General features: G+C 38.1%; 2 protein-coding genes across 10 annotated transcripts in view; one reads left to right on the forward strand and one right to left on the reverse strand.

The window, feature by feature from the left end:
- BRF1 (BRF1 RNA polymerase III transcription initiation factor subunit) overlaps nt 1–22,748 on the reverse strand; it is a 207,169-nt gene that overhangs the window by 108,803 nt on the left and 75,618 nt on the right. For all 6 annotated transcript variants that reach the window (XM_001363975.4, XM_056811075.1, XM_056811076.1 and 3 more), the window contains one exon: nt 5,575–5,724. In XM_001363975.4, the coding sequence (XP_001364012.2) occupies nt 5,575–5,724 (150 nt within the window). The remainder of the gene's footprint in view (nt 1–5,574; nt 5,725–22,748) is intronic.
- Nucleotides 17,953–22,274, forward strand: BTBD6 (BTB domain containing 6). Of its 4 annotated transcripts, none has more exons than XM_007473315.3 (6): nt 17,953–18,143; nt 18,886–19,427; nt 19,576–19,637; nt 20,228–20,318; nt 20,546–20,664; nt 20,964–22,274. In XM_007473315.3, exons 3-6 carry the CDS (start codon nt 19,612–19,614, stop codon nt 21,994–21,996), a joined length of 1,269 nt encoding a protein of 422 aa, XP_007473377.1. In that variant the 5' UTR covers nt 17,953–18,143; nt 18,886–19,427; nt 19,576–19,611; the 3' UTR covers nt 21,997–22,274. The 4 variants fall into 4 exon arrangements, with proteins under 4 accessions (XP_007473377.1, XP_056667057.1, XP_056667058.1 ...); XM_056811079.1 differs by having other exon boundaries at nt 17,955–18,143; nt 19,576–19,876; XM_056811080.1 differs by having other exon boundaries at nt 17,955–18,143; nt 18,989–19,427; nt 19,576–19,876.

The raw sequence follows: 22,748 nt of genomic DNA on the forward strand, positions 1-22,748 counted from the left end.
TGTCTATTTTGTTTGTTTTCTCAAAGTACCATCTTCTAGTCTTATTTATTAGTTCAATAGTTCTATCACTTTCAATTTTATTAATTTCTCCCTTAGTTTTTAGGATCTCTAGTTTGGTTTTCTTCTGAGGGTTTTTACTTTGTTTGCTTTCAAGTTTTTTTATTTGCATTTCCAATTCATTAATCTCTGCCCTCCCTAATTTGTTAATATATGCACTCAGGGATATGAATTTTCCTCTGATTCCTACTTTGGCTGCATCCCATAAAGTTTGAAAGGATGTCTCACCATTGTCATTTTCCTCAATGAAATTATTAATTGTTTCTATAATTTGTTCTCTAACTAATCGATTTTGGAGTATCATGTTATTTAATTTCCAATTAATTTTTGATTTGGTTTTCCATGTACCCTTACTGATCATTATTTTTATTGCCTTATGATCTGAAAAGGCTGCATTTATTATTTCTGCTTTTCTGCATTTGTATGCCATGTTTCTGTGACCTAGTGTATGGTCAATCTTTGTAAATGTACCATATGCTGCAGAAAAGAAGGTATATTCCTTTTTGTCCCTATTTATTTTTCTCCATATGTCTATTAACTCTAATTTTTCTAAGATTTCATTCGCTTCTTTTACCTCTTTCTTATTTATTTTTTGATTTATCTAAATTTGATAGTGGTTGGTTCAGATGTCCCACTAATGTGGTTTTACTGTCTATTTCCTCCTTCAATTCTCCTAGTTTCTTTATTAGAAATTTGGGTGCTATACCATTTGGTGCATGTATGTTGATTAGTGATATTTCCTCATTGCCTATAGTCCCTTTTAACAAAATATATTTGCTTTCCCTATCTCTTTTAATCAGGTCTATTTTTGCTTTGGCTTTGTCCGATATCAGGATTGCACCTCCTGCCTTCTTTCGATCAGTTGAGGCCCAAAAGTTCTTACTCCATCCTTTAATTCTGACCTTGTGAGTATCTACCCGCCTCATGTGTGTTTCTTGAAGACAAATATAGTAGCGTTTTAGATTCTAATCCATTCTGCTATTCGTCTACGTTTTATGGGTGAGTTCATCCCATTCAAGTTCAAAGTTATGATTGTCACTTGTGGATTCCCTGGCATTTTGATATCCTTCCCTAATTCTGACCTTTCTTCTTTAGTTATAACTTTTTAAACCAGTGATTTATTTTAAATCTGTTCCCCCTAGTCCCCTCCCTTGATATTCTTCCCTTTCTAGCCCCTCCCTTTTTGTTCCCTACCCCTTCCCTCTCTCCTTCCCTCCCTTTTTGCGTTCCCTCCCCCCCAAACCCCTTGGTTTTCCCTTCTCCCTTATCCTGTTGGATAAGATAGAATTAAAGATCCGAATGGATCTAGATGCTCTTCCCTTTCAGAGTTGATTTCACTGAGAGTAAGGTTTAAGTAAAAACTCTCTTCCTCTCCTTCTTATATGAGAATTCTTCCCCTCCCCTTCCCATGTGAATCTTTGTGTGAGAAAGATTATTCTATTTAGTTTTTTCCCCCCTATTTCTTGGAGTATATTTTAGTACCATTAATGATTTCCCCCCTCCCTTTTTCTTTCTATCCCCCCCTTTCCCCATATCATCTCGATGCCCCAAACTTTCCCTATGTGTGATTCTTCTTACTACTCTAATGATCCATACAATTTTTGAGAGTTACACATTACATTTTCCCCACACATTAATATATATAAATCGATAGAAATGTAGTCCTTATAGAAGAGAGTTTGAATAAAAGAGAAAGATAACATTTTTCTCCTTTTTCCTTTCCTTCATATTTACCTTTTCATGTTTCCCTTACTCTTTGTGTTTGGATGTCAAAATTTCCACAGAGCTCTGGTCTTTTCTTTACAAATACTTGGAAATCTTGTATTTTGTTATAGTCCCATACTTTCCCCAGGAAGTATATAGTCAGTTTTGGTGGTAGCTGATTCTTGGTTGCAGACCCAGCTCTGTTGCCTTTCTGAATATCATGTTCCAGGCCTTTTGGTCATTCTGAGTGGAAATTACTAGGTCCTGTGTGACCCTGATTGGCAATCCTTTATATCTAAATTGTCGTTTTCTGGCTTCTTGTAAGATTTTTTCTTTTGCTTGGAAGCTTTGGAATTTAGCAATTACATTCTTGGTAATTGTCTTTTGTGGATTTAGTGTAGAGGGTGTTCTGTGAACTCTTTCAATGCACATTTTGTCCCCTTGTTCTAGAATCTCTGGGCAGTTTTCTTTGATGATATCTTTTATTATGATGTCAAGATTACTATTTATTTCGGGCTTTTCTGGCAGACCAATGATCAGATTGTCTCTCCTTCCTCTGTTTTCCAGGTCTGTCACCTTGACAGTGAGATATTTTATGTTATATTCCAATTCCTTAGTCTTTTGACTTTGCTTTATTAATTCTTGCTCTTTTGCAAGATCATTGTCTTCCAGTTGTCTGATTCTGTCCTTTAAAGCCTGGTTTTCCTTTTCAGTTTGGTCTGACCTGTTTTTTGAGGCCTCGAGCTGTTTTTGCATTTGCGTATTTTGGTCCCTCAGATTGCTGAGTTCCTTTTGCATTATTTCCCATTTTTCCTACCAGAAAGCTTCCATCTTTTTGATCATTTCCAATTTAAATTCTTCAGGAGCTTCTGGAGAATTTCCATTTCTTTTGGAAGGTTTTGGAGCATTGTTTGTCTTTTCTTCTATTTCCTCTGTATTTTGTATTTTCGCAGCATAAAATGTGTCCAAAGTCACCCCCTTCATCTTGCTTTTCTTGGTGTTGGGAGGCTGAGCACTGTTTGCCATGTCTATGGTTTTTTCCTCCCCTTTTCAGTCAGAAATCTTAGTGAGGAGGGCTGGTTCTCAGTGTACGGGTCTAATGATCCAGGCTTTAGCCCCAGGCAAATTCTCCATTCTCTGCAGCTATGCTGTCTTCCGAGGGAAGCCCCAGAGTCTTCCCTCCCCTGCCTGCCGGCGTTTTGGGTGTTATTGCTCTCAGGTATGGGTCTTTGGTGTTTTTAGTTAACTCCCAAGACCTGTGGGTGCCCCTTGCTTACTTCAGGGAATCCCTTCGCGCACTCGTTGATTATAGTGCGCTAGTTCTGGGAGCCCACGATCTGAGTTCCCCTTGCCCGCCTGCCAGGGTTTCTGATTTTACTACTCCCAGGGGTGGGTCCTTGGTGGTCTTACTCAGGTCCCCAGACCTGGGACTGCCTGTTGTTCAGTACAGGGGTGCCCCTCCCTCACTTGGCTCTGGCTCGTCAGTATGGTGGGTGGGGGGAGGGTGGGTCTGCTTTTCATTCCCTTATATTGTGGAAATGTCAGAGTCCCACCTACCTTCTGCTGAGCCTTAGGGTGGGGTCTCTCCATTCTTATGAGGATGGTTGTTTTTGTTTTTTGGAGGGGGGTTTTGAGGTCATCTGTGTCATTGGGTCTGAGGAGGGGAAGCCAGTGGTGTCTACTCCATGCTTACCCGGAAGTCCCATATCATTATATTCTTAAGAAAATGCTGGATATTTAATAAACCAAGTGGATTTTTTTATACCTATTTGACTAAATATTAGCATTCTATGACCTTTGCACTTCATGATTTAATTAGAATGTTCCTGGTATAATACATATTATAATTCCTCCGCACCTCAGACTATTTCCCGAGTTACTATGGCCAAAATTAAATATTTCTTTCACCGGTCAACCTTTAAATGATTAACTTATCTATACTTAACTAGAATGATTCTTAAATATTATAGGGACCTAGAATTTGAAGAGTTTGGAAAATATCTAAAAGAAATGTTATGACATCACATTCTTATGATTTTTAAGAATAAAATGAAATCTAGAAAGTATTGTATGAATTCAATAAGAGCAAAATAAGCAGAAAGGGGAAAATAATTTATATGATATATCAATAATATAAGGGAAAATAACTTTGCAAGATTTGAGAACCCTGATCAATTCAGAAACTAAGCAATACCTGAGGAATGCCAAAAATGCATCCCATCTCTTTAAAAAAAGGTGATGGACTAAAGATACAGAATAAAACATTCATTTTCAGATTAGGCCAATGAATTAATTTGATTTACTTAACTACACTTATTTATAATAAAAGAGGGGTTTTATGGGAACAGGGGAAAGTCAGTAAGAAGTAAATACAGAGGGAGAAAAGGCATCAATAAAACATTGAAAACACAGAAGAAAACCAAAATAAATTCAGAAGAGGGCACAATTAAAGAAATTGTATTACTACCTTATTGAACTGACTTAAAAAAACTGACTTCTCATAATAGAAATTCACAGTTTCATATATGATTCTATGTATATGTGAATATTTGTGTTTCTTAATAATTATTAAATTCATAATTAGGATCAGCTATATGGTTTAATGAATTAAGAGCCTGGCCTAGAGATAGGAGGTCCTGGATTCAAATTTTACCTCAGGCACTTCTAAGCTTTGTGACCCTGGGCAAGTCACTTAATTCCCATTGTCTAGTTCTCACTATTCTTCGGGCCTTAGAACTGATACACAGTATTGATTCTAAGACCAAAGGTAAGTGTTTAATAAAACTTCACAAGTAATAGGAAAAGAAAACAGAATTCTCCTAATCCAGACTTTGAGAAGGCAGCGTCACTTTCTGGCCATGATGACATTATCATAGAAAAACTTAAGTAGAGAACATTCTTTGGAAGTAGTAAAAAAAGAATTTGTGCATGCACATACTCATATTTCACCTAGTGAATGAGGAACAGTTCCAACATCTGTAGACTTTACTTGTATTTAAGTCAGTTAGAGAAATGTGAATAACCGTTTTAACTAACATTCATTAACATGAAAAGGCTATGATTGGCTTCCCTAAGATTTAAGGCATAGGAAAACTCCCCATTTTTTTATACTAGCAATATTGGAAGTATGAGAAATTCAATTGTGTGGTTTTTTTAATTGTTGTTTAGTTATATATGACTCTTCATGACCCCATGGACCATATGATGCCAATATCGTTCATGAGGCTTTCTTGGCAGTCTGCCATTTCAACTAAGTAAATAGAGAAGTAAGATTTTTTAAGTGCCCACATTTAATGGTAAGACCACCAGAATGGAACAGGATGGTTTTAAGACACTCATAAAAAGAAATGGAAAAACACCCCATCTCTATCTCCCTCATTTCAAGGTCATCTCCCTCGCTCCCTCCTCTTGAGACTCAATTAGTTTCGTAAATTTCTTACTTGCCTTTCAATGGGTGATGAATAAAGAGGTCAGGGAAAAGGAAGAACCAACAGAGAAAAGACAAGTTGTCTCAAAAGCTTAGTAAACAGGTTTATTCAAAACTTCTAAAATTTTAGGGAAAAAAAAACAACCAAATCTGAGTTTGAGATAATTTCATATTGACATATTCATATTTTCAAAAGTGATCTTTTTGTTAATACCCTTCAAAGTTGTGTTGTTTTTTTCTATAATTGAGGTTATTTATAGCCACCCCTTCCAGAAAGAAGATGCTGTAGGAGCCCCTTGTAGGGTCTGCTCTCTCCTCTGATAGACATTTAGGTGCTGGACTCTGGGCTGAGATGACATCTACAATACATCCCATAGACTAGATACCTGCTCCACAGAGGCCTGAGGGCCGTCGCCCTGTGTGCATCCAGTCTCTCTTCATCCTCTGAAGTAGTCTCAGGGCTGTCATGGACACCTCATGGTTCTTTTCTCCAAACTCCAACATGTGTGCAAAGCGAGGAATATATAGACACGGATCTATTAAAAAAAACACATACACACACACACACTCAATACCAGCATAGAGAGTAAGCTTTTGTGTCATTGATTTCATGAATACTCTGAGGCCAGACTGATAAAATCTGAAAGGTGATGATTAACAATCAATGTTAACTTGGAATGAAACTTCCAAAGAAGTATCTCAGAGACTTCTTTGACATCATGCTACTCAATAATTTTAACCAAAAACTTAGATGAAAATATATCAAGTTTGCAGGTGGTATAAGACTAACAGGGACAGTTTTGTATATGACAGTCCAAAAAGATCTTAGTAGGCTGGATCTGTGAACAGAAGACAAGGTGAAATTTAATTGGGAATAAATGCAAAGTTCTACATTTGGGTTCACAATAACAAGATACACAACTATAAGATGGTACAGGTATGACAAAGAAGTATTTCATATGGAAAAGAACTGGAAATTTTAGTGTACTCTACACTTAAAGAATACTGTAATGTGACAGCAAAAAAGAGCTAATATAACCTTAGACTACACTAAGAGAAATAATCTATATAACAAAGCAAGTAATATATCTACTATAGTTTACCTTTGTCAGACCACATCTAGAAAATTATGTTCACTTCTAGGCACCCAATTTTACATTGTCAGATCTATGTCCATTCAAAGGAGAGCAACCTCCTATAATAAAAAGAGTCTTGGTCATGCCATAGGAAGATTAGTAGAAAGTTGTTCATTGTGAAAAAGAACTAAGGTAGATGTGATCAGGCTCTCAGAATATTTTTTAAAACTATAGAATAGAAGAAGGCTAAAGCTTTTTTGCTTGAATACTGGAAGGAATAATTAGGACTAATCAAAAGAATAACTATTAGGGAGGCAGATTTCAACTCAATATAAAGAAAATCTTCCTAATGAGTAGAATTATCCAATAATAAATTAAACCTGATTCAGAAAATACTAAATTCCTTTAACTGGAGGTCTTCAAGCATAGGCTAAACAAAAACTTTCTTTGTTAGATTTGGGCAAAAGACTTCTGAGGTCCTTTTAAACTCTGTAGTTTTACAGTCCCAAAATAAGTATATAATATGCTATTTTTATCTAAATCATCATTACACTTATGTAATATTCCTGCACAATTCATTATATTTCCAGTTGCTAGTGGAAATTTAAGAAATTATAATAATCTATATGAAATAATTTTCCCCAAAAAAATTTTAATCAATAAAATACAAATAGATAATTAACAATGATTCTCAGTGGAGAATACACATAAATCAATTCAGAGGGGAAAAAATAACCAAGAGTAATATAAGAAAATTAAAATTTTAGTGTTTCTGAAGATACCATAGCATTGCATTATATAGCATAAAATATCACCATGTATTAATAGTATAATTGAATAAAATTAATGTATAGGGCAGGAAAGTATTCTTTTTTTTTACTTTTAAAATTTTTATTTTTAAAATGTCTCTAATTTATAAACTTAAACTTAACCACCACTTGGTAGACAGAGAATAGAATTTTAAATCACCATTAATTTTAGCTTGAGTTTTTGTTTAAATTTAAAACTAAATTTAACAAATTATTATAAATATTTAAAGCACTTTATCATATAATTTCATTCAATCCTGACAACAACCCTGTGAGATATATGCTATAATAACCATAATTTTAAATATAAGAAAACAACCTGAAAGAGTTTAAGTAACTTACCCAGTCACACAACAAAATATTTACTCAAATTACAGATGTTAAACAAAGGTTTTAGTGGCTTCCCATGCTGTTTGTCATGTTACCTTAACTTCCTTGAGTTTTCCTTTGCATATTTTTTTCATCAATACTTAGGGGTTTTTTGGAGGGTGTGCAACCCTATTGCTATAGATCCATTCCTCTCAACATCTATCCCTCTAAAAGTAAAAGATAACCCTTATAACAAATATATTCAAGCAACATAAATTTGTATATTAGCCATGTAAAAAAAATGTGTGTTCCATTCTCAACTTACATGTAAGTCCATCACCTTTCTCCCAAGACATGGGAGACATTCTTTTTCATCAGTCTTCAGGAGTCATAATTGTTAACTGCATTGATCAGAAGTTCCAAGCCTTTCAAAATTGCTTTTTATTATTTTAGTCCTTGTATACATTATTCTGGTTCTGCTCACTTCATTTATCAGTTATTAAGTCTTTCCAAGCTTTTCTGAAACTGCCTAATAGGTTATTTCTTACAGTGCAATAAGATACCATTACATTTAAATACCATAATTTATAACCCTAATTGATTAGTTCTCATTTTGTTTCTAGTTCTTTGCTATAATATTAAGTACTATTATATATATTTTTTCATACATAAGGGTCCTTTCCCATCTGTATTTGATCACTGTGGAGTAAATGTCTAAAAGTTATATCACTGAGTCAAAGAAAATGTAGTTTGAAGTATAATTACAAATTGCTTTCCAGAATTATTGTACCAACTGATAGATTAATTAATAGTATATTAATATGCCTGTCCTTCCACTACTCCAACAATTACAATTTTCTTTCCTGTCAACTTTGCTAATGTGACAGATATGAGGTAGAACCACAGAGCTGATTAAATTTGCATATGTAGCAGTTTTTTATATTGTTGCTGATAACTGCAGGATCATAAGTTGCAGAGCAGGAAGGGGAAGCAGAGGTTATCTAGTCTAACACCTGAAGTCCAAGGAAGTTAAGTGATTTACTTAAAAGTTACCCAAGTAGTAGAACCTAGGTGCTCAGATTTCAGAAAGAAAATTTTCTTTTTCCCCACTATCATCACTTGTATTTCTTCTTTTGAAAATTTCCTGCTGTTCCTATTTCTCTTTGACTCTTTGTCTACATTTATATCAATTCACCATATGTATTGTATATCAAATCTTTATCAAAGTAATTTGCTACAAAGGCATCTCAACCAGACTCTACGAACAACCCCATTCCATGCTCTTAACTCTTTCGTTAAGGAAGTATTCTTAATTCTCCGGTTCTGCAAGAATCACTTTCCTTCACTTTCTGGATACACAAGAAAATGGTCCAACTGCTTTTTGGAAAGAATTGTTCCATCTAAGAAGTAAGGTGACTTAAAGCATAAGCAGAACAGCAGAATACGAAGAGACTTTTCCCAAGCATAATTCTGACTTACTGATAGCTGATACTGATAACTGTGTAGGCCAATAAGCTTATGAATGATCAGAGATCTTCCTCTTATGAATATATGATACTTCTAAGGTTAGAAGGCAATTATAATGAGGTTATTTCTTTCACCAACACAGGTACCACCTTTCTTCTTCCTTTTCCTTTCTCATTTCTACCTGTTTGCTTCCTCTTCTTGTTCCTCCTCGATTTCCCTTTTCCACTACCTATACATTAGGTTATCTATAGTTACTAGTCAGTCCTAATTATGGCCCCTAACCTGAATTAAACATTCTTTGTAAAATCAGAGGACTCAGTACTTAAAAAAAAAACCATAAAATCACTTCCGGTTAAGATGGCGGTGTAGAAGCAGCGAAAGTTCAGACCTCGGAAACCCTTCCTTACCGATCACAAACAGAGTGCTCCTAGGCCACCGAAATTCAAGCTGAACAACAGGATAGACCTGGGGAAACCTCCTCCTGGACCTGGATCAAAAGGTACCACACCCCAAAAGCCAGAACCCTAGATCACTCGGATCTAAGGGGTAGACAGAAAGAAGGTCCCAGGACCCACCCACCCCAACTTGGAGTGCTGAGCCCACGGCAGCAGCGGGAACCTCAGGGCTCTGAGGACTCACCTTGAAAGCAACCTGAGCCAGTCTCCGGGGCGCCCAACACAGACTGCAGGGAAACAGAGAGAGAAGGGGGAAGCCTGTAGCCCCCTGGCTGGATCCTTCCATCTGAGTCTCAAGGGAGGTCCCAGCTTTAGGGCACCAGCTGAACCCAATCCCATCAGGAGCCCTCAGAGCTACTGAAAGGACAGAAAACTCATGGCTGGCAAAGGGGTTGCTCCAAAGAGCTTACCTTGAAAGTAACCCGGGCCAGTTTCCGGGTATTCAACACAGACTGTGGAAGAGGAGGTTGCTGCTTTTTTTTTCTTCCTTTATTTTGGCTCCGGGATCATTCCGCCCACACCACCTGAACCTAATCCCATCAGGAGTCTTCAGAGTCCAGGCAAGCCACGACCCCTCCCTCCTTAGAGAGCAGGGTCTTCTGAAAAAAACAGAAACCTAGAGGCGAATTCAAGATGACAGCCTAAAAGGAGCATAGACCTGGCAGCCTGGCCAGAGCTTTGGAGATCCTCCATATCTGCTCCAGTCATCCAGGAAGTTTAAAACTCAGAGTAAACCCAGCCCAACTAAGCTGAACTCAATCCCATCAAAAGTCTCCAGAACACAGGGAAGCCCAGGCTCCCCATCCATCCTCATTGACTGCTGGACTTTAAGCCAATCAAAAGCCTCCAGAGGACAGGAAAGCTCAAACCCCCAACAACCCTCCCTCAGAGATAACACGAAGAGATCCTCTGTTAAAGCTCCAAGAGGGGAGACTGATAGAAGTCCACAAAAAAAACAAAAAAAAAATGAGAGGAACAAGAGCACAGACAAATATGGGGAGGAAAGAAGGGGTGAATTTGAACAAACAACAGAAACAGAAGAAAGAAACTACAATAGACAGCTACTATTCACCAAATGGAACAGAGGAGGAGAGATCAGCAAATGATAAACCAGCAATCCCAGCGAATTGGATACAGGCTGTGGAAGAACTCAAAACACAACTAAGAGAGGCTGAAGACAATTGGGAAAACAACTTAAAAATTAAGATAAGTCATCTGGAAACAGAGACACTTGAACTAAGAACTAAAACGAGAAAATAGTGTACTGAAAGGCAAAATCATCCAGCTGGAAAATGAGGCAAAGGAGAGGAAAGACGAGATAAAGAGGATGAAAGACGATCTTCAAAGAAACTCAGACCAGAAGGAAAAAGACAACCAAAAAGCCAGAGATGAAATCCAATCTTTAAGATCCAGAGTAAAACAACTAGAATCAAGTGACCTCACAAGGCAGCAGGACACTATAAAACAAAACAAAAAGAATGAAAAAATTGAGGAAAATGTGAAGCATCTCATTCACAAAACAGATTTAGAAAATCGTTCAAGAAGAGACAATTTAAGAATAACTGGACTACCAGAAGACCACGACAAAAGAAAATGCCTGGACATAATACTAGGGGAATTATCCAGGAAAACTGTCCCGCGATCCTAGAACAAGAGGGGAAAGTGGAGATTAAAAGAATCCACAGATCACTCCCTGTATTTAATCCCCAATGGACAACACCAAGAAATGTTATAGCCAAATTCAAAAACAATCAGATGAAAGAACAGGTATTACAAGCTGCCAAGAAGAAACCATTCAGATACCATGGAAACACGGTGAGGATAACACAGGATCTGTCTGCATCCACACTGAAGGACCGAAAGGCATGGAATATGATATACCAGGAAAGCAAGGGAACTAGGCCTACATCCAAGAATAAAATACCCATCAAAACTGACTATATTCTTATAGGGGAAAGTATGGTCATTCAACACAACAGAAGAGTTCCAAGCATTCATAAATAAAAGACCAGACCGGAACAGAAAATTTGAAGTCCAACCACAGAACTCAAGAGAATCATCAAAAGGTAATTAAAAAAGAGGGGAAAAACAACAACAACAACAACAAAAGTTTTTTTAAGATACTCAATAAATTAAAATGATATGTATCCCTATAAGAAAAGAGGTCATTGGCAACTCTTAAAAACTGTTGCTATCACCTAAGCAGCTAGAAGAACTACACTCAGAGGGAACAGTGACAAACTGTATAAGATGAAAGGACAAGACATAAATAGGTATATAGATATATGCATACATAAATACATATACAAGTGTATATGTATATATATATATATATATATATATATATATATATACATGACTAAAGCTAAAAAAGAAAAGAGGTTATGACTAAAAGAAATGGGAAAAGAAACAAATGCGGGTAAATTTATATGTCACAAAGAAGCTCATGGCCGGAGGGGGGAGAACATCAATACACTGGAAGGGTAAAGAGGTTGGAGATAGGAAATACTCAACTCTTACGTACTTTGAAACTGACCCAAAGAGGGAACAACAATCCAATCCATTGGGGAAGAGAATAGATTTGCGCCCTATAGGGGAGTAGAACGGTAAATAACAGACTGGTGGGGAGGGAAGCAGTACAAGGGAGGGAGAAGTTGGGGGGGGGGGGAATTTTAAAAAGACTACAGGGGAAAATAAGGGAGGGAATAAGAAGGGAGGGGGGTAGAAAGGCAAATACAAGGGGGACTGATTTAAAGTAAATCACTGGACTAAAAGGTAGAGCTGAAGAAGAAAGGTTAGAATTAGGGAAGGATATCAAAATGCCAGGGAATCCACAAGTGACAGTCATAACATTGAACATGAATGGGATGAACTCACCCATAAAACGGAGACAAATAGAAGAATGGATTAGAATCCAAAACCCTACCATATGTTGTCTCCAAGAAACACACATAAGGCGGGTAGACACCCAAAAGGTCAGAATTAAAGGATGGAGTAAGACCTTCTGGGCCTCAACTGACAGAAAGAAGGCAGGAGTGGCAATCATGATATCTGATAAAGCCAAAGCAAAAATAGACCTGATCAAAAGGGATAGGGAAGGTAATTATATTTTGTTAAAAGGGACTTTAGATAATGAGGAAATATCACTAATCAACATGTATGCACTAAATAATATAGCACCCAAATTTGTAATGGAGAAACTAGGAGAACTGAAGGAAGAAATAGACAGTAAAACCATATTAGTGGGAGACTTGAACCAACCATTATCAAATTTAGATAAATCAAATCAAAAAATAAATAAGAAAGAGGTAAAAGAAGTGAATGAAATCTTAGAAAAATTAGAATTAATAGACATATGGAGAAAAATAATAGGGATAAAAAGGAATACACCTTCTTCTCAGCACCACATGGCACATTCACAAAGACAGAAACATGGCACACAAATGCAGAAAAGCAGAAATAATAAATGCAGCCTTTTCAGACCACAAGGCAATAAAAATAACAATCAGTAATGGTACATGGAAAACTAAATCAAAAACTAATTGGAAACTAAACAATATGATACTCCAAAATCGTTTAGTTAGAGAAGAAATCATAGAAACAATTAATAATTTCATCGAGGAAAATGACAATGGCGAGACATCCTTTCAAACCTTTTGGGATGCAGCCAAAGCAGTAATCAGAGGTAAATTCATATCCCTGAGTGCATATATTAACAAACTAGGGAGAGCAGAGATCAATCAATTGGAAATGCAAATAAAAAAACTCGAAAGTGACCAAATTAAAAAACCCCAGCAGAAAACCAAACTAGAAATCCTAAAAATTAAGGGAGAAATTAATAAAATCGAAAGTGATAGAACTATTGATTTAATAAATAAGACAAGAAGCTGGTACTTTGAAAAAAACAAACAAAATAGACAAAGTACTGGTCAATCTAATTTAAAAAAGGAAGGAAGAAAAGCAAATTAACAGCATCAAAGATGAAAAGGGGGACAGCACCTCTGATGAAGAGGAAATTAAGGCAATCATTAAAAATTACTTAGCCCAATTATATAGAAATAAATATACCAATTTAAGTGATATGGATGAATATATACAAAAATACAAACTGCCTAGATTAACAGAAGAAGAAATAGAATTCTTAAATAATCCCATATCAGAAAATGAAATCCAACAGGCCATCAAAGAACTTCCTAAGAAAAAATCCCCAGGGTCTGATGGATTCACAAGTGAATTCTATCAAACATTCACAGAACAGTTAATCCCAATATTATACAAACTATTTGACATAATAAGCAAAGAGGGAGTTCTACCAAACTCTTTTTATGACACAAACATGGTACTGATTCCAAAACCAGGAAGGTCAAAAACAGAGAAAGAAAACTATAGAGCAATCTCCCTAATGAATATAGATGCAAAAATCTTAAATAGGATACTAGCAAAAAGACTCCAGCAAGTGATCAGAAGGGTCATCCACCATGATCAAGTAGGATTTATACCAGGGATGCAAGGCTGGTTCAATATTAGGAAAACCATCCACATAATTGACCACATCAACAAGCAAACCAACAAGAACCACATAATTATCTCAATAGATGCAGAAAAAGCCTTTGATCAAATACAACACCCATTCCTATTAAAAACACTAGAAAGCATAGGAATAGAAGGGTCATTCCTAAAAATAATAAACAGTATATATCTAAAACCAACAGCTAATATCATCTGCAATGGGGATAAACTAGATGCATTCCCAATAAGATCAGGAGTGAAACAAGGATGCCCATTATCACCTCTATTATTTGACATTGTACTAGAAACACTAGCAGTAGCAATTAGAGAAGATAAAGGAATTGAAGGCATCAAAATAGGCAAGGAGGAGACCAAGTTATCACTCTTTGCAGATGACATGATGGTCTACTTAAAGAATCCTAGAGATTCAACCAAAAAGCTAATTGAAATAATCAACAACTTTAGCAAAGTTGCAGGATACAAAATAAACCCACATAAGTCATCAGCTTTTCTATATATCTCCAACACAGCTCAGCAGTAAAAACTAGAAAGAGAAATCCCATTCAAAATTACCTTAGACAAAATAAAATACCTAGGAATCTATCTCCCGAGACAAACACAGGAACTATATGAACATAACTACAAAACACTCGCCACACAACTAAAACTAGACTTGAGCAATTGGAAAAACATTAACTGCTCATGGATAGCACAAGCCAATATAATAATGACCATCCCTACCCAAACTTATTAATCTATTTAGTGCCATACCCATTGAACTCCCAAAAAATTTCTTTACTGATTTGGAAAAAACCATAACGAAGTTCATTTGGAAGAACAAAAGATCAAGGATATCCAGGGAAATAATGAAAAAAAAAACACAAATGAGGGGGGCCTTGCAGTCCCAGACCTCAAACTATATTACAAAGCAGCAGTCATAAAAACAATTTGGTACTGGCTAAGAGACAGAAAGGAGGATCAGTGGAATAGACTGGGGAAAAGCGACCTCAGCAAGACAGTATATGATAAACCCAAAGATCCCAGGTTTTGGGACAAAAATCCACTATTCGATAAAAACTGCTGGGAAAATTGGAAGACAGTGTGGGAGAGATTAGGAATTGATCAACACCTCACACCCTACACCAAGATAAATTCAAAATGGGTGAGTGACTTAAACATAAAGAAGGAAACCATAAGTAAATTGGGTAAACAGAATAGTATACATGTCAGACCTTTGGGAGGGGAAAGACTTTAAAACCAAGCAAGACATAGAAAGAATCACAAAATGTAAAATAAATAATTTCGACTACATCAAATTAAAAGGCTTTTGTACAAACAAAACCAATGTAACTAAAATCAGAAGGAAAACAACAAATTGGGAAAAAAATCTTCATAAAAACCTCTGACAAAGGTTTAATTACTCAAATTTATAAAGAGCTAAATCAATTGTACAAAAATCAAGCCATTCCCCAATTGATAAATGGGCAAGGGACATGGATAGGCAGTTTTCAGATAAAGCAATCAAAACTATTAATAAGCACGTGAAGAAGTGTTCTACATCTCTTATAATCAGAGAGATGCAAATCAAAACAACTCTGAGGTATCACCTCACACCTAGCAGATTGGCTAACATGACAGCTATGGAAAGTAATGAATGCTGGAGGGGATGTGGCAAAGTAGAGACATTAATTCATTGCTGGTGGAGTTGTGAACTGATCCAAACATTCTGGAGGGCAATTTGGAACTATGCACAAAGGACGATAAAAGAATGTCTACCCTTTGATCCAGCCATAGCACTGCTGGGTCTGTACCCCAAAGAGATAATGGACACAAAGACTTGTACAAAAATATTCATAGCTGCTCTCTTTGTGGTGGCCAAAAATTGGAAAATGAGGGGATGCCCATCAATTAGGGAATGGCTGAACAAATTGTGGTATATGTTGGTGATGGAATATAATTGTGCAAAAAGGAATAATAAAGTGGAGGAATTCCATGGAGTCTGGAACAACCTCCAGGAAGTGATGCAGAGCAAGAGGAGCAGAACCAGGAGAACATTGTACACAGAGACAAACACACTGTGGTATAATCCAACATAATGGACTTCTCCATTAGTGGCAGTGTAATGTCCCTGAACAATCTGCAGGGATCTAGGAGAAAAAACACTATCCATAAGCAGAGGACAAACTGTGGGAGTAGAAACACCGAGGAAAAGCAACTGCCTGACTACAGAGGTTGAGGGGACATGACAGAGGAGAGACTCTAAAGGAACACTCTAATGCAAATATTAACAACATGGCAATGGGTTCGAATCAAGAACACATGTTCTTGATTCCAGTGGAATCACGCGTCGGCTACGGGGGGTGGGGGGGAGGAAAAGAAAATGATCTTTGTCTTTAATGAATAATGCATGGAAATGATCAAATAAAATACTATAAAATAAAAAAAAGAAAGTAAAAAAAACATAAAATATTAGAGATAAAGAGGTAGAAGGGTCTGATAAGTCATCTATTTCCTCTTTTTCCACATGAAGAAATTGAGACTTGTAAAAGTTAAATGACTTGCACATTGAACACACAGGTAAAATAGTGGCAGAGACAGAATTTGAACTAACATTCTCTGATTCCAAGTCCAATATTCTTTTTATAACATCACATGGCCCAAACATAAGGAAACCAAGGAGTTGTCCATTGCTTGGGAAATGGATGAACAAATTGTGGTATATGGATGTAATGGAATATTATTGCACCAAAAGAAATGAACAGGATAATTTCAGAAAAGCCTGGAAAGACTTACATGAATTGATGAAAAGTAAAGTGAGCAGAACCAGAAAAACAATGTTACTGTTGCTATTTTTTAAAAGCTAGATCAGCTACAAATATACACCATGCAGTAAACCCTGACAGATGTATTTCTAATGGTATATGGTCAAATTTTCTAAAATGTCCATTCTTAATTTTTTAATAAATTTCTCTGAAGAATTGTTTTATTTATTCACAATCTAACAATAATATCACAGCTAAATCTTTCCTGTCCATTAGAAGCCCCAAAGAACAATCTCAAAGAAGCAAAACTACCAGAAATATCTTTGTTTTGTGCTTCATTTCAAAGCTGAAGGAAAAGAAAATATGATTATGTTTAATAGATGAAGCTAGAAAAAGGACAAGCAATTGGAAGGAATCTTGTCCCACACATACCAACAAGCTTTCTATCAGAACCAAAGAGAGAGGAAATTCAAATATTGGACAAAATGCCTCCCTTAAAGACAAAGGTTTTTAAACCAATCCATTCCTTCCAGATATTTCACTTAAATTTGCACTCCTGGGAGCAGCTGGGTAGCTGAGTGCATTGAGAGCCAGGCCTAGAGATGGGAGGTCCTGGGTTCAAATCTGACCTCAGACACTTCCTAGCTGTGTGACCCCGGGCAAGTCACTTGACCCCCGTTGCCTAGCCCTTACCACTCTTCTGCCTTGGAGCCAATACACAATATTGACTCCAAGACGGAAGGTAAGGGTTTAAAAAAAAAATTGCACTCCTTTTGGAACCACAGATCCTAATCCAGAAGGAAAAGTAGTAGCACTGCCAGGCTGTTACAAATACACAAAATGTTGAATCCTGATTATGAGGTTTTTGTACTGTGTTCTTTGAACGCAGGGAAAACACACTTTCCATTAAAGAAGCAAGTGTGGTTAAATGAGAAACATTATATTTATATATATATATATATTTATATATGTATATATATATATATATATATACATATATAAATATATATATATATAAAAGCAAGTAACATGGCAAGTTTTTCTAGTGGGTTGCAGTCATCAGTGATTTCTCAGATTAACTCCCTAGCAAAGTTAGGGAAGATGGGAACAGGGGTGAGGGCCAGTTCAGCTTCCCTCCTGGTTGGAGACAACATCACAAAAAGGCCCAGAAGTCACATTCACAAAGTTCCTTCCTTTTCCCTGGGGAACCTCAATCAGCAGCAGCTTGTGGGGGCGCTAGATCCTGGGCTGCGACTTTGTGGGAGACAGAGCAGGAACAGGGAAGGCGGGTGGCGAGAGGGGGGGAGGAGTGGGAAAGAGGAAGGGAGGAAAGTGGGAGAGGGGGAGGGCTGGGCCCAGGAGAGCAAGAGCACCCTCCCTTGGCCCTACCAGGCAGGCGGGCTCAGGCCAGCAGAGCAGGCCAAGCCAAGCCTGTCAGGGATGCACAGCTACCCCAAGCCCCTCCCCTCCCAGCTCAGTAATCATGGCTTCTGACTCCACCAAGCAGCTTTCTGTGCAAACTTTCCCAGCCTGGAAAGAGTGGAAAGAAATCAGCTGCTGAGAGCCAGGTATGGCCCCACATCCTCTCAGTGCAGGGAAGGAGCACTGGGAAAAATATTTTGCAGCCTGAAGCCCCATAGACACAGTAATAAGGAAGTGTGCGGGGGATGGGGGTTTGGGGGGAGGGGGAGGGGTTCGAACTCTGCTGCGGCCACTCCCTGTTACTGAAGCTTCTCTGGGGCACCAAGCTCCATACACTGCCAGAGCCTAGGTGACGACTACGCTACCGCTACCATTTCTTCTTTTGCCCCTGGCTGTGGCAGTTTCCACAGCTGGGGAAGGCTCTGGAAAAGGCTGAAAGGAGCCAGAAGCACCGCCCCCACCAGGCCCTTAGGCCTCCAGAGCTACCAGCCTCCCCAGTCTCCTTCATAGGATGAGGGGTGGAGGTGGGGGTGGGGTACCACAATTGCATCCCACTTAGAGACCCCTTTTCCTTAATGGTAGAGAGTGGGGAATGGGTGAAGAGCTGGGGAAGAATGACATATTGTCTGGGTTGGGCAAGAGAGAAGGAAAATGGGGGGAGCCTAGGTTCATCAGCTCTTTTCATTGGAGCTGCTCCTGCTGACGTACTCCAAGGCTGGAAATTACTAGGGCGGCTCGAGAGAGGAAGGAGGAAGGAGGGAGAGAAGAGAACTGGGAGGAAGGGAGGGAAGGAAAGAGGGGGGGAGGCGGGGGAGGGGGCAGACAGGAGGGGGAGGGTACCAGAACTGGACTTGGCACCTATTGAATGACAAATAGCTCTACTTCCAGTCCCCCAGTACCCTCTACGAAGTTGCCCCTGCAAATTAAGTGCAGAAGTGATCCTAATGGCCGAAGGCAAAAAAAAAACAAAACAGCTCCGTGTCACTACTAGCTCAGGTTCCTGAGAGCCCCACACCAGGACCAGCCCCGCCCTGCGCCCAGCCTACGGAATCTACAAGCTATGCCGGAGGGTGCCCGCCAAGAGAGGATGCCTAGCAGTTTTCACAGCCTAGGAATTTCCAGTTTGGAAACTAACCGGGGATTAATCTGTGTTCAACCCTTTTTGATTTAAGGCTAATTTGAAGCTCTCTTCCACTGTGGTGGTGCCTGGGTGCAAACAAACAAACAAACAAACAAACACAAAAAAACTGATTCCTGTAACTAAGCCTAGTGTTTGGCTGAGGGGCAGGCAAGGTGCCTGCTTTCTCAGCTACAAAGGGCTCTGGATTTGTACAGCTGCTGTTACTGGATTATTTGCAACCATCCCTGGAGGGCTCCACCACTTTGGCCACCCTGCCTCAGGCCTGAAGCTCAGCTCCACACAAAAAGAGGTGAGCATTGGTCATCAGTTCTTTTGCCCCTTGGGTTGTTTTGTTCTATTTAAGCCCTTTCAGTGGTAAATTCTCATTCATGCCTCTGGCCCCAGGTTCCTTCAGTGTCAGTTATGTACTATTTGACTTTCTTTCTTCTTCCTTCCAGTAACCTTGAAGGAGTCCAAAAAGAATGTGACAGCTAATGGCAAGGTGCCAGTATGCTATGAGGTAGGACCCTTGTCCCTGCAGAAGATGGCTGCAGAACTTTACTCTACCAGTGCTAATACCAACATCACAAACAGTAATTCCACTACTACTGCTACCACAATCACTGTAGCCAATACCAAGAATAGCATCCTTCATCTTCATCAAACAGCACAATCTCCACCACCAGCACAAGTGCAAAGCCTTAACAATAACTTAGAAAGTACCAACTGGCAGTCATTCTATCCTACTCTCCGAGAGAGGTAAGAAGCCAGACCAGATGTATTCAGATTCTGAAAGATCTTTCTCCTCACTGGGAAGATATTTTACCAGAGGGGACCATCTAAAATTGGGGAGAAAATGTGGTGCTGGGTAGTGGTTTAATGTTCATACAGCAGTTTCACCACCATCTGTAGTGATTGCTGCAAAAGAGGAAGATGGGATAAAGATATTCTGGCTTTTTTTCTCTTTAACTAGTCTAAAGATCTAGCATCTGCTTCTGTCCAGGTTTATACATATATATTCTCCAGTGAAGAAGATTGAGAAAATCATACTGTATGCTAAAATGTTTGTTAAGACGCAGACCTAAGCATTTTTTTCTCTGCAATTTCCAGGAATGCAATGATGTTCAATAATGAACTCATGGCCGATGTGCACTTTATCATTGGCCCTCTGGAGGCATCAAAGCGAGTCCCTGCTCATAAGGTTTGTAGAACTGTTTTCTCCCACATAAACTACTAGAGGAGACATAGAACCTTTTAGAATGGAATTTCATATAACATGAAATTGCTTCCAAAAACCTTAATTATACCAAGCCACCAAAGCCAAATTTGTTTAGATGAAGGTATTCACAGTTCTTTATACTCTTATTGACTAGTGAATTTAATTAGATTGAGCACAGCTATTTACTGGCAAGATGTTTTTCTTCACAGTATGTGCTGGCAGTTGGCAGCTCTGTCTTCTATGCCATGTTTTACGGTGATCTTGCAGAAGTCAAATCTGAAATCCATATACCTGATGTGGAACCCGCAGCTTTTCTCATCTTGTTAAAGTAAGTCTTGCCTTGAAATTACAAAGTGGTTATAGGGTCTTAGGCTGCATCATCATCAATTAAAGTATACTGAGTACTCATTAGAGGAAAGGCAGTACACTAAGGACCAATGAAATCCATATTATTTCTAAAACTGCCGGGTAAATCCACAATAGATAACAATTTAGCTGGTAAATCACTAATCTCGCACATTCTAAAAGGATATTTTCTGGTAAGAGTATACCCTGCTATTTAAAATAATAATGCTCCACTCCTTTCCCCACCAGTGCTTTCTTATATCTGTGTTTTACTCTGACTAGGTACATGTATAGTGATGAAATTGACCTGGAAGCTGACACTGTGCTTGCAACTCTTTATGCTGCCAAGAAGTATATTGTTCCAGCTTTAGCAAAAGCTTGTGTCCATTTTCTGGAGACTAGTTTAGAGGCAAAAAATGCTTGTGTTTTGCTCTCCCAGAGCCGACTCTTTGAGGAACCTGAATTGACCCAGCGTTGCTGGGAAGTGATTGATGCTCAAGCAGAGATGGCATTAAAGTCAGAGGGATTTTGTGAAATAGATCAACAAACATTAGAGATTATCCTGACCAGGGAATCACTAAACACCAAGGAGGTGGTTATCTTTGAAGCTGTTCTGAATTGGGCAGAAGCTGAATGCAAAAGAGAAGGTTTGCCAATTACACCAAGAAATAAGAGGAAAGTGTTGGGAAGAGTTTTATTTTTAGTACGAATTCCAACTATGACACTGGAGGAGTTTGCCAATGGTGCTGCTCAATCAGATATTCTAACCTTGGAAGAGACACGAAGCATATTCCTCTGGTATACAGCTACCAAGAAACCACAGTTAGAGTTTCCACTGACAAAAAGGAAAGGCCTTGCTCCTCAGAGATGCCACCGATTTCAATCATCTGCATATCGGAGCAATCAATGGAGGTACCGGGGACGATGTGACAGCATCCAGTTTGCAGTAGATAAAAGGATATTTATTGCAGGACTCGGATTATATGGATCAAGCTGTGGGAAAGCTGAGTACAGTGTGAAAATTGAACTTAAACGGCTAAATGTTGTTCTTGCTCACAATCTGACCAAGTTCCTCTCAGATGGATCCAGTAATACATTCTCAGTCTGGTTTGAACATCCAATTCAAATTGAACAAGATACATTTTATAATGTTAGTGCCATCCTGGATGGTAATGAACTTAGTTACTTCGGACAAGAGGGAATGACTGAAGTTCAGTGTGGAAAAGTGACGTTTCAGTTCCAATGCTCCTCAGATAGTACCAATGGCACTGGAGTCCAAGGAGGACAGATTCCAGAGCTCATTTTCTATGCATGAGACAACTTATGAGGATTGTATTTCAATACTGCTATGAACATGAAAGGGACTTGTTCAAAACTAGAAACTTCTACAGCTGTTTCATGTTCAGCTATTACATTGCTCTTAAAATAGCAGCCTCTCAGTCTAAATAAAAGAATGCTCTTGCATTTAGTTCTATTTTATTTATTCTATATGTAGACAACTAACTTGTAGATTATGACTGACCTTGAAAAAATGTTCCAAAATAAAGCTGTTTATGAACCTGTGAAATATAAATCATTTTTGTTTACCCTAAATATTTGTATATTCAATCTTTTTTTTATTCCTTCATGTTTTAATCATTCCATAGCATACAAATATTCATATTCCATAGCATACAAAGATTCAAATAAACCTTTGGACAAAATGGCTCCAGGGATCTTCCAACTCTATTATCAATTATCCTATGATAATTCCAAGTCACAAAAAAAGATACAAAACCCTGCCCAACCACCAGATTTTTATTTCTAATGTGAAAAATGCTGCTTTTATTTTCCAAAGTTGTCTGGGTGGCTCTGATTTAAAGGAAATTTGTCATTTAAGTAAAAAACTTATTACATTGACAATCTCAGGGGTTTTTTTGCTGATATACCTAAGCTTTCTTTTAAAGAAGAATAAGGCTTTGGAAATTGGTGGAATCGATGTATTAAAATTCATTCAGTGCTATTTTTAAAAGTAACATAGGAACAGTGGAATAGACTTGGCGTAAATGATCTCAGCAAGACAGTTTA

Source organism: Monodelphis domestica, chromosome 1, assembly GCF_027887165.1.
Source record: "Monodelphis domestica isolate mMonDom1 chromosome 1, mMonDom1.pri, whole genome shotgun sequence".
Classification (NCBI taxonomy): domain Eukaryota; kingdom Metazoa; phylum Chordata; class Mammalia; order Didelphimorphia; family Didelphidae; genus Monodelphis; species Monodelphis domestica.

What these genes read in the sequence shown, in the direction of transcription:
- BTBD6 (XM_056811079.1), top strand. Translation starts at nt 19,662, where the DNA reads ATGGCTGCAGAACTTTACTCTACCAGTGCTAATACCAACATCACAAAC. An exon ending in TATCCTACTCTCCGAGAGAG is followed by an intron (nt 19,877 to 20,227) that starts GTAAGAAGCCAG and finishes TGCAATTTCCAG; the next exon opens with GAATGCAATGATGTTCAATA. An exon ending in AGCGAGTCCCTGCTCATAAG is followed by an intron (nt 20,319 to 20,545) that starts GTTTGTAGAACT and finishes TTTTCTTCACAG; the next exon opens with TATGTGCTGGCAGTTGGCAG.